Genomic DNA, 12058 nt, shown 5'->3' with positions numbered 1-12058 from the left:
CAGTGCCTTAAGGACTGTATTGGTATGGGGAAAGAGAGGGGTTTGTGTCCCCCTGGCAAGGTGGGACTAAAACATCTCCTGAGTCGTTTCCCCTACAATATAGACTCTAAAAAATAGCCTATAAGTAGTATTTTGAAATTACATGAGTCTGGCCCAAAAATAAGGTGACGCAGCACCTATATGAAGCTATGGATGAAATTTATGAAATGACATCTTGTATATTTCGTCCATATCCTTGTACGTCATCATGGTGGCTCCAAAGTGCTGAAAACTCCACCAGAAACTCCATTCTTGTTCCCCTTGTGCATGCCATCATCTCCATGCTTGATCGTGCTCCAATATTCATCATTCTTATCCAATCTAGGCCCTTCATTTTTAAGCAAAACAAGCACATCCAATTTAGGCAGCATCATATTCTCATGAACATTAACCTCGTTACCAAGCAGCTGAAGTACCTGGTAATTTAATTGGCGTGCGCGACCTCGAGTAATTGGTCCTATATAAGTAACAACAGGGATTGTGGGTATAAATGTGGCAATGTTGTCCTCATCGGGATGTGACCGCGTTATCAAATGATAACTCATGTCTATGGTTAGGAAACCTTAACCATTTTTTATCAACGAGCTAGTCTAGTAGAGGCTTACTAGGGTCATAATATAGTTTATGTATTCACACATGTATTTTAAGTTTTCGGTTAATACAATTCTAGCATGAATAATAAACATTTATCAAGAATGGGAAATATGCTAATAACCATTTTATTATTGCCTCTAGGGCATATTCCCAACACACTTGTACTTTGTACCTCATCCACAATCAATACAAACAAAGCAGGACGTAGAATTTTACCTCATCGAGAGGGCCTGAACATGGGTAAACCTCGTGTCCCTCGTGTCCTTGTTACCATCTAGCCAAGACTACCAGATCAGGACCCCCTACCTGAGATCCGTCGGATTTAGCTCTGACACGAAGCATGGTCCCCGGAGCGGCGACTAAAGTAATGGTGGCAGCGGCGGCGGCCCCTTCGCTAGGGATGATGGGCGAGGTGGTGGTGGGCGTTAGGATCTCGCACCCGAGGACGTTGCAAGAGGCGCGTGGTCGCTGGAGCTTTCTCTGACGTCGACGGTGCTTGATGCAGGAGAATTGTAGCCATCCGAGGTCTTTGGCACTTGGGGCGGCGGCCTGGACATTAATGGCGGCGGTTATCATGGTCATGTGGATGACACGATGGTTGGATCTTCGTTTTGGGATGGTCTCCAGCTCGGTGCGTCGCGGTCAATGGCGCTATGGGACGTCCTCTATTGTTACCATAGAGTTTGGGTCGCGCTAACTGCCACACGTGTGGCAGGAAGGGAGACGCACCACACGTCTTTAATGTAAACAGATTGCCACGTCATCGCATGCATGCATGTAGGAATTTTTTGGATTTTCAGTTTTTAAAATGTTTTATCTTTTAAACGAAAAATCCGATTGAAAATCCGTTTTCACCATTAAATCCCTCGCGATGAGATCTTCGAAACTACATCCCATGTTGATATGTTTTGATGAAAAAAAAATTAGATTAAAAGTTGCCATGTCTATTGCATATGAATTGTCATGATGTTTACACTGAAGTTGCCATGATATGTTTCAGCTATTTTCTTCTACATTTAAAAGTAAATTTTGACATTTATAAAACGGGGAATTAAGAAACTAGACTTGCCATGAACCATAAACTGAAATTGCCATGATACATGCACGTAAAATTGCCATGGTTCATGCAAAAAATAATTTTCATGGTCAAAGTACTGGAGTTGCCATCATCAAAATACTAAAATTGCCATGATCTACAAACTAAAATTGCCACATGACAACTTTAGTTTAAGCCCTATGGCAACTACAATGTAAACATCGTGGCAACTTCTGGCAAAAAAAAAATTCGTCGAAACATATCAACATGGGGTCTAGTTTTGAAGATCTCGTCGAGACGGATTTAATGGTGAAAACGGATTTTTAGTTCGCTTTTTTATTTAGGAGATACAACATTTTTAAGCCGAAACCAAAAAAAAAATCTGCTGATGTCATCTATTCATACGTGGCAAAATGAATGATGATGGAGGCGTGTGGGCGATGTGCAAACGCCCACACGTGTGAGCGTTAACATTTCCATAGAGTTTTGAGGCCGGTGGTGGTATGAGGCACCTCCTCCACTGCAAGAACGGATTCGATTTGACCCAGCAGGTGCTAAACATGATGGGTCACCGGAGTTATCAAGTCATGCCATGCCAGCAGTGGTGATGCACGACGTCTTATGAGGAGGCGTCAATCCTGCGAATCAAAAAAGCACTAAACATAGGTATAATAATTGCTTTGGCGCTAGATATGTGGATAACACGTCCGTATGACACCAGGATCGATTGTTGCCGAATCAAGAATTGAGTCGTCCAACCTTGGACCTAATCGGTCACGTACAGTTACCTCGGTTATTAAGGAATTACGAGACTAACACATTAGAATTTGATGCCTGCATCAGTGTCCCCTAAGGAATTGGTTCTGATTACAGTACCAGCCTTACTATCCCCGATGTTTGATATAGTTTTCCACTCTCCCTTACACGTTATCTCTCCTTAGGATCCATGAGAAGACAAGAGAGAAATTGTTGTAGACACATAAATATAAATAACCATACCATGAACGGGGACACACACACACAGAGCTGATGGGTTTAGCCTTAAGAGATTACTCACACATCGCAATCGAAGTAAAAAAAGACACTCTAAATACTCCCTCCGTTCACTTTTATAAGACATTTAAGACAACACCTAAAACAGTTCAATTTCAGCTGTCCTAAACGACTTACAAAAATGAACAGAGGAAGTAGTTTAATTGAAGATGAATGATTAACCGTCTTAAAATATCGTTGATTGAGATGTGATCCTGATTACAAGTATTGATCTAATGGGAGACGAAAATGCTTTTCCATAATTTTGCTTTGGAAAAAGGGATCGCCTGGAACTCAGCTGACTGAGACATAGTTATGTCTCTGTCACCTGATGTCACCTAACATCACACTGCATGCCAAGGTCCAGTTTGTTTCCCTGTTCGGCCTGCTTGTCTTTTTTATTTTTTTATTTTTTTTTGGGCTGGCCTTGTCTTCCTTTTCACTTGTCCTTCCTGTCAATTTACTCGGGCTGCACAACGTCAAGGCAAATGTGCTGGCCACAAGCCGACGAGTTTCATGCACGATCAACAAACACATGAACATTTGCATGTGTGTGTCACTAACAAAAAATAGGAACCATTGAATAATTAAAGCTCCGAGATCACAAATTAAAATAGTTTTGCTTAATATTTTTGTTCATTAAGCCAAGGCCTTTATAGTTGATTTTTCATTCAAGGCTAAAAAAATATCGTAAATAAATTTTAAAATGGAAACAAAGAGTAAACCAAAATAAAATGATATAAGATGAAAAGCTAAGACATTGGATTGATATTTTTTTGGAAACATTATGTATGACCGACGAAGATACAACTATAAGCGTTCAACAGTGCGAAACTGGGATCAAGTGTGTGTGTGTGTGTGTCTATATATATGTATATATATGTATATATGTGTGTGTGTGTGTGTGTGTACACACATATATATAGGGAAAAAAACAATGCAGTGTGCACCTTGGAGTGTTATTCAAGAACATTATGTATTTTCATGTGGGAAATGCCGGAGTTGGGTCGTGCATTCCAAAAAAACACAAAAAATTAGCCAAAATGAAAAAATTGCTTGTATGTACCCACCGTGAGGGGAAATGATAGAAAACCCATCTATGTGATGCTAAAAAAACATCCAACCGCCAACCCTGGTTGCGGTCACATTATATGGCTTGCAGTTGCGCTTGTGTGTGTTGAGTTGCGATTGCACTCGGGATGGGGCGGTTGCAACTACAACAATAAACCCTATCAAAAAGTGGAACCGATTTCATCGGCACCGACAACCCCCTCCCCTACGCCCGGTTGCGCTTGGGTGTGTTGAGTTGCGAATGCGCTCGGGTTGGAGTGGTTGCAACTATAACAACAAAAAACCTAACATAATAAAAAAATAAAAAAGGAACCGATTTCATCGGCGCCGACAGCCCTCCGCCGACCCCGGTTGCGAGTCCAAGGTCGACTTGCAAGTGGCATCGAGTAAACACCACCCCGAGTTGCGAGTCGATGGTCGAGTTGCAACTGGGGCATTCAGGCCCCTCGCAGTTGCAAGTCGATGGTGGACTTGCAATTGGGGCAATCATGGCAAAAAAGAAGAAAAAACAAACTAGTTGCGAGTCGATGGTCTAGTTGCAAGTGGCACCAAGTAAACACCCCCCCCCCCCCGAGTTGCGGGTCTGGGGTCGAGTTGCAACTAGGGCATTCGGTCCGTCATAGTTGCGAGTCGATGGTGGACTTGCAACTGGGGCAATTATGATAGCAAACAGACCAGTTGCGAGTCCAAGGTCGAGTTGCAAGTGGCATCGAGTAAACACCGCCCCGAGTTGCGAGTCAATGGTCGAGTTGCAACTGGGGCATTCGGGCCCTCGCAGTTTGCGAGTCGATGCTAGAGTTGCAATTAGGGCAACCATGGCAAACAAGAAGACAAAAAATTGACCAGTTGTGAGTCGATGGTCTAGTTGCAAGTGGCATCAAGTAAACACCCCCCCTCCCTCGAAGTTGCGGGTCGGGGGTCGAGTTCCAATGGGGGCATTCGGTCCCTCACAGTTGCGAGTCAATGGTAGACTTGCAACTGGGGCAATTATGGCAAAAAAGAAAGACAACAAAACAGACCACTTGCGAGTTCATGGTCGAGTTGCAAAGTGGCACCGAGTAAACACCCCCCAGTTGCAAGTCGATGGTCGAGTCGCAACTGGGGCATGCGGGGCCCACAGTTCCTTGTATTTCATCGATGAAACCAAAAAGTTGCTTGTATTTACAAGGAAAGTAATTGTGAACAAACAAACAACAACAGTAACAACAACAACACACAACAAAAACAGACCAGTTACAAGTCCAAGGTCGAGTTGCGAAGTGGCATTGAGTAAACACCCCCCCTGAGTTGCGAGTCGATGGTCGAGTTGCAACTGGGGCATTTGGGGCCTTGCAGCTGCGAGTTAATGGTGGACTTGCAATTGGGGCAATTATGGTAAAAAAGAAAGACAAAAAAAGACTAGTTGTGAGTCCAAGGTCGAGTTGCAAGTGGCATCGAGTACACCCCCCCCCCCGCCTGAGTTGCGAGTCGATGGTCGAGTTGCAAGTGTTGTGTGGGCCCTACAGTTGCGAATCGATGATGGACTTGCAACTGAGGCAATATGGCAGTAAAAGAAAAGAAAAAAATCATACCAGTTGCGAGTCCAAGGTCGAGTTGTAAGTGGCACCGAGTAGACACCCCAATTGCGAGTCGATGGTCGAGTTGCAACTAGGGCATGCGGGGCCCACTGGTCCTTGTATTTCGTCGGTGAAACCAAAAAATTGCTTGTATTTACAAGGAAAGTAATTGTGAACAACAGAGAACAAACAACAACAACAACAACAACTCGATGGTTGAGTTGCGAAGTGGAGCATTTGGGGCCTTGCGGCTGTGAGTTGATGGTGGACTTGCAATTGGGGCAATTATGGCAAAAAAGAAAGACAAAAAACAAACCAGTTGCAAGTCCAAGGTCGAGTTGCAAGTGGCATCGAGTAAACACCCCCCACCCCCCGAGTTGCGAGTCAATGGTCGAGGTGCAAGTGTCGTGTGGGCCCTACAGTTGCGAATCGATGATGGACTTGCAACTGGGGCAATTATGGCAATAAAAGAAAAGACAAAAAATCATACCAGTTGCGAGTCCAAGGTCGAGTTGTAAGTGGCACCGAGTATACACCCCAATTGCAAGTCGATGGGCGAGTTGCAACTAGGGCATGCAGGGCCCATTGGTCCTTGTATTTTGTTGGTGAAACCAAAAAATTGCTTGTATTTACAAGAAAAGTAATTGTGAACACACAACGGTCGAGTTGTAAGTGGCACCGAGTAGACACCCCAATTGCAAGTCGATGGGCGAGTTGCAACTAGGGCATGCGGGGCCCACTGGTCCTTTTTTTTGTTGGTGAAACCAAAAAATTGCTTGTATTTACAAGGAAAGTAATTGTGAACACACAACAAAAACAGACTAGTTGCAAGTCCAAGGTTGAGTTGCGAAGTGGCATTGAGTAAACACCCCATGAGTTGCGAGTTGATGGTCGAGTTGCAACTGGGGCATTCGGGGCCTCGCAGTTGCGAGTTGACGGTGGACTTGCAATTGGGGCAATTATGGCAAAAAGAAGACAAAAAAACAGACCAGTTGCGAGTCCAAGGTCGAGTTGCAAGTGGCATCGAGTAAACATCCCCTCGAGTTGCGAGTCGATGGTCGAGTTGCAATTGGGGCATTCGGGCCCTCACAGTTACGAGTCGATGGGTGGACTTGCAACTGGGGCAATTATGGCAAAAAAGAAAAGCCAAAAAAATAGACCAGCTGCGAGTCGATGGTCGAGTTGGGAGTGGCATCAAGTAAAACACCCCCCCCCCCCCCCCCCCCCGAGTTGCGAGTCGATGGTTGAGTTGCAACTGGGGCATTCGGGCCCTTGTAGTTGCGAGTTGACGGTGGACTTGCAACTGAGACAATTACGAGACAAAAACAACATACAAGTTTCGAATCCACGTTCAAGTTGCAAGTGGCATCGAGCAAACACCAGCCAATTGCGAGTAGATGGTCATGTTGCAAGTGGCATGCGGGACCCACAGTTGCTTGTATTTCATCGGGGAAACCAAAGTTGCTTGTATTTACAAGGAAGTAATTGTGAACAAAAAAATGGAACCGATTTCATCGGCGCTGACATCCCTCCGCCCTGACCGCGGGTTGCGCTTGGGTGTGTTGAGTTGCGATTGCACTTAGGTTGGGCCGGTTGCAACTAAAATAAAAAAACTAACAAAAAATGGAAACCTATTGTATTGGCGCCGACAGCCCTCCCCCGACCCACCAGTTGCGGTCGCCTTATATATGTCTTGCGGTTGGGCTTGGTAGATGCGATTGGGCTCAGGATGGGCGCTTGCAACTACAACAAAAAAAACTAACAAAAAAATGGAACTAATTTCATTGGCGCCGACAAACCCTCCACCCCGACGTCTGGTTGCACTTGGGTGTGCTAAGTTGTGATTGCGCTCTGCTTAGGGCGGTTGCAACTAAAAGAAAAAAACAAAAAAAATGGAACCGATTTCATCGGCGAAGACAAAAGCCCTCCGCCCTGACCCCGGTTGCATTCTCCTTATATGTCCTGTGGTTGCTGAGTTACAGTTGCGCTCGTGTAGGGCGGTTGCAACTACAACAGAAAAAATCTAACAAAAAATGGAACCGATTTCATTGACGCCCACAAACCTCCGCCCCGATGCCCGGTTGCGGTCACATTATATGGCTTATAGTTGCGCTTGGGTGTGTTGAGTTGCAATTGCGCTCGGGGTGGGATGGTTGCAGCTGCAAAAAAATACGTAACAAAAAAAAGGAATCCGATTTCATCGGCGCCGACAACTCCTCCCGTCTCGGCCCCCAGTTGCGGTCACATTATATGTCCTGCAGTTGCGCTTGGGTGTGTTGTGTTACGATTACGCTCGGACTGGGTCGGTTGCAAGAACAACAAAAAACCCTAAACAAAAAACAAAAAATATTTCATCGACACCAACAAAAAGATTAGAGGACCAACAGAACGGGCGGATTCTTACTTCGAAAAATGCCACCACCACCGATCTCCCGCAGCAGGCTCTTCCCGAGTCTCAACCGCCACCAAGAAGACACAAAGAGAAATGAAAAAAGGAGTGATAAGACACGGGCTTCCTATATCCAACACAAGTGGGCTTTGTCAGCAAAAAAAGAAAAACAAGCACACGACAAAAAAAAACAGGCCACGAGCGGGACAATAGATGGGCTGTGCCTTCCGTCGTTACGAAGCTCTCTACAGGAGGAAAACACAAATCGTGGCGCAGCTCAATCAAACGGCCAGAAAAGTGAATGAGACCAATTTGATTCTCAGCTGAATGAGTTTTAGCAAATCCGTTGGAAAAATATGAAGATCATGGATGATACAGAAAAATAATTCTTTATCTAGAGTTTTTCTATAACTTAGAAATTTGATTCCTATGGAACAAACGTTTTCAAGAAATAAATATGTCCTTTTAGCTCTGAAAACAGCTAGTAATACGTCTACCGTATATAGCATTTTGACCTTTCCTTCTCTGGCTTGGAATTGCATGCTATTCATAACAGTCATCGATTCCCTACTTTCAGCTTTAGCTCTCATATTATTATTACTCCAAAGGTCACGTTTGGCACACTCAGGTATCATTGGAATATATAGCAAAACATTTTCGCAACAACATGCGGGATATTATCTAGTTATAACAATACACAGTTTAGATTTGTTCTCTAGTCTTAGCATCTCCACTCGCACATCCCCCCCCCCCCCCCCCCCCCCCGCCCCCTTTTTATCGCTGGCTCAAAAAAATCGGCCCAGTCACGCCCCAAAAGCCCAAATTTCACGGTTAGGACTGAAATTGGCGCCGACGGACTCAGACCGAACCCAGCGCACTAGGGGCCGACCGGGGGTGCCGGGGGAAACGAATTTGGTGCGAAAACAAAACTGTACCACATGGACCCGCTGAGTCAGCGACTGGGCGATGCCGAGAACCTTTGTCGTCCTCATCGTCTCGGTTCCCGCACGACGATGCCGCTCACTGCCGTCAAGGCCGAGCCCCAGGACACGCCGGAGCGCCGGCGCAGCCGCGACGACAGCCTCATCATAAATGAGGGTCGTCGACCACCTTGCCCTCCTCCCCGCGGCTATCTTCGCCTTGTCAGGCCGAAGAAGGAGCCGGCGACGCAACCCGTCGTCATCAAGCAGGAGCATGTCGACATGGCCGCTGACCTCGAAACCGGCCTCAAATGGACACGGGGCAACTATGTCCAGGAGGAGATGGAGCGCCAGCGCCGCGCGTCATCGTCCTCGAGGACAGCGACGAAGAGGCGCCGGCGCCGACCAACCCCGTCCGCCACGGCGACCCAGGACAGGGTTGTAGCAAGGAGGATGACGGCGTGCAGGACGACGACGGCGGCGACTACACCGCCTTCTACAAGCTCCTTGGCATGCAGTAGGCTCGGGGCGGCGGCGGCAGCGTAGTTTTATTTTTCTAAGTTTTTAAGTTATGTCTTTAATTTTGTACAAATATCAATGAAAACCGCCTGAATTTCGTCCAAATTTGTGTCATTTTGTATGAATCTAGCCGAATTTGGAATTCAAAAAATGGCGTCTGGGATCAACTTGGGACGGCGGTTGGGAACCCAATCGCCCCCACGGCGGAAATAGCATCGGCTAGCCCCCAGACGGCGATATTTCAGTCCCTGAGGGCACCGAATGGCTGGAGATGCCCTTAGCTCCTACTCCATCCGCTCCTAAATATTTATCTTTTTAGAGATTTCAAATGGACTACCATATACGGATGTATATAGACATATTTTAGAGCGTAGATTCACTCATTTTGCTTCATATATAGTTAATTGTTGAAATCTCTAAAAAAACAAATATTTAAAAACGGAGGGAGTAAGTCTCAAGAGTGTTTTTTTTCAATGGTCAAGAGGTAAGTTGGAGAATTGTAAAAGTGGACCTGAATCATTGCGTGATCTGCAGAAATAATTTGTTTCCCGGAGAGTACCAATCGGCAACGGCATATGAAAGTTCCAGCGTCGATAGGGACAAATTGTTGCAATAAACTGTTCCATTTGGCAATGCCGACCGGTAGACTAATCAACTTGTCACATTATTAGGTGAAGCTAAGAACCCCACCACCAATCTTATATCCAAGTCGTCGCATGGTCATGAACCAAACAGCTCATTTGCAGATTGCAAGTAGACGAGTTGTGAGTAGTAAAAGAAGGTCTCCGTGGAGACATACAATTCTTGATCACAGGAACCGGAAAAGATACAGGAAAAGAAAATAGTGTGCATGCAAGCTCTGAATCTTCTGAACGATGAACAAGACGTACGCACGAATTAATTGGTGTGCCTGGCCTGGAGGAGTGGCTTGATTTGCACCGGCAACAACGATCGGCTGTATATATACGGTGGCGCCGGGTCGATGATCTCCCCTCTCGCTCACACGATGGTGCAGGGGCCGGAGTCGTCGACGTAGCAGTAGGATTGCGGCGGGCAGCGGGGTGGCGGCGGGCAGTGGCGTGGCGGCGAGCAAGCCTTGGGGCAGTAGAGTGGCGGCGGGCAAGCCTTGAGGCAGCACTTCTGCATCTTCTCCAGGCATTCCTTCTTCTTCTTCTCCTCGGCCTCCTTCTTCTTCTTCTCCTCTTCCTCCTTCTTCTTCTTCTCCTCCGCTTCCTTCTTCTCGTCGCCCACCGTCACCACTGTCGCCGGGTGCTTCCCCTTGCGCAGCGCGTCGACGACCACCACCACGTCCACTTCCCCCACCACCGTCAGCGTGCTCTTCTCCTCGTCGTATGCCATCGACTTGACGCCTGCCATGGACACACACGACACGACCTGTCAAGTAAGTTATAGAGACGAGCGAATCAAGGCTATAGAGCGAGAGAATATACAGACCTTTGACCTTGGACACAATCGTAAGGACGCAAGATTTGCACTTCTTGCAGACCATCGGCACCTTAAGCACCATCTGGTTCAGAATAACAGAAACGGTGAGTAACCAATAAAATCTCAGAAACAAGCTTGGGAGGAAGGAAATTAAGAGCATGCAGAACCTTCATCTTCACGGGCTCGCGGCGAGATCAAACTAGGACACTTGAAGGTTGCTGATTGGTGTACTTGGTATATGTGCCTGGATGCAAGCTCTCCCGAAAGCCTCCTCTCTGGCTTTATACTCCCTTGGTGGTTTGGACTCTGGACTCGGTCAATTGCAACAATCATTGCCACAGTGCAAAACCAACTCATGCAAATGCATTTCATATTGCTGTTTCTACAAGGAGATTTGAAATAAGTTTTAAGTCAGTAACTAGTCGTAGTAGTAGGTGTGCAGCCCGGATGTGTTCAGCCGACTCTCCACCGGATGTCGACATGATGAGAATTATGTAACACCCGCAAAAAGAAGTCCCGGGATTTTCAGTACCTTCTCATCTATTTGGTGCGTTTTTTGCAACGAACGGCGGCAGTTAAGCATGTGCTTATTCTAACAGCTGGTTGGAAGTTGAATTAGTATATGCCTAATCATCAATGGATTGGTAGTATAATAGCTATGGCCGTGGTGGCTGTCTGGTTAGCATAGTCATATTTTTTTATTAGTGCTTGACTAACCAGCAACCTGGGGAGACGACTCGGTGTCACGGGAGACGTCGGCAACTAATACCACTGCGACAAACAGCACGGTATGGGTACTGGAACGAACATATATATGCAGTAGTTGGTTCGTATTAGTTATTTTTTACGAGAAAATTTTCGATCTATTCATCAACTGTCAAGGCAGTACAAAGAACACTAGAAATAAAATTTACATCCAGGTCCGTAGACCACCTAGCGACGACTACGAGCACTGGAGCGAGCCGAAGACGCACCGCCGTCATTGCCCCTCCCTCGTCGGAGTCGGACGAACATTGTTGTAGTAGACAGTCGGAAAGTCGTCGTGCACCAGAACAGTAACCGCCGCCGATGAAGAGAAGCATAGACCAGAAGGATGCGAGCTGCAGACACACAGAACACAGACGAACGAAGACTGGATCCAGTCAGATCCACCGAGGACAAACGCCGACCGGATTCTACGAGATCCGTCGGAGACAAACCTTCACACGCCTTCCGACGATGCTTGAAACATCACCGGGACGGGGGCTAGGTGAGGAGGACCTTATTCCATCTTCAAGAAGCCGCCGCCGCCTCATTTTCTTGAGCATGGCACAAACCCTTATAAAACTCAGAAAAGCATCTAAAAACGGAACCCTCCCGCCGACAAGGACCGGGATCCACCATGCCTCCATGTTCCAAAGACGATATAAGATGAAGCGAACCGGCGGCGCCGGCGAGAGGCAAGGAAACCCTAGAT

At 46.5% G+C, this 12058-nt stretch overlaps 1 protein-coding gene across 1 annotated transcript; it reads right to left on the bottom strand.

Annotated features, from left to right (window-relative positions):
- Positions 1-9828: 9828 nt before the first annotated feature.
- Positions 9829-10923, bottom strand: LOC125548544 (heavy metal-associated isoprenylated plant protein 2-like). Its single transcript, XM_048712120.1, has 3 exons — positions 10770-10923; positions 10612-10684; positions 9829-10526 (listed from the first exon to the last, which is right to left on the bottom strand). The coding sequence occupies exons 1-3, from the start codon at positions 10773-10775 to the stop codon at positions 10156-10158; spliced, it is 450 nt and encodes a 149-aa protein (XP_048568077.1). The 5' UTR covers positions 10776-10923; the 3' UTR covers positions 9829-10155.
- Positions 10924-12058: the final 1135 nt, after the last annotated feature.

The sequence above is a fragment of the Triticum urartu genome, chromosome 3 (assembly GCF_003073215.2).
Source record: "Triticum urartu cultivar G1812 chromosome 3, Tu2.1, whole genome shotgun sequence".
In the NCBI taxonomy this organism is placed as follows: Eukaryota; Viridiplantae; Streptophyta; class Magnoliopsida; order Poales; family Poaceae; genus Triticum; species Triticum urartu.
Note: the sequence above shows the minus strand (reverse complement) of the source record. Positions and strands in the feature narration are given on the sequence as shown.

What these genes read in the sequence shown, in the direction of transcription:
- LOC125548544 (XM_048712120.1), bottom strand. An exon ending in GATTGTGTCCAAGGTCAAAG is followed by an intron (nt 10,527 to 10,611) that starts GTCTGTATATTC and finishes TGTCCATGGCAG; the next exon opens with GCGTCAAGTCGATGGCATAC.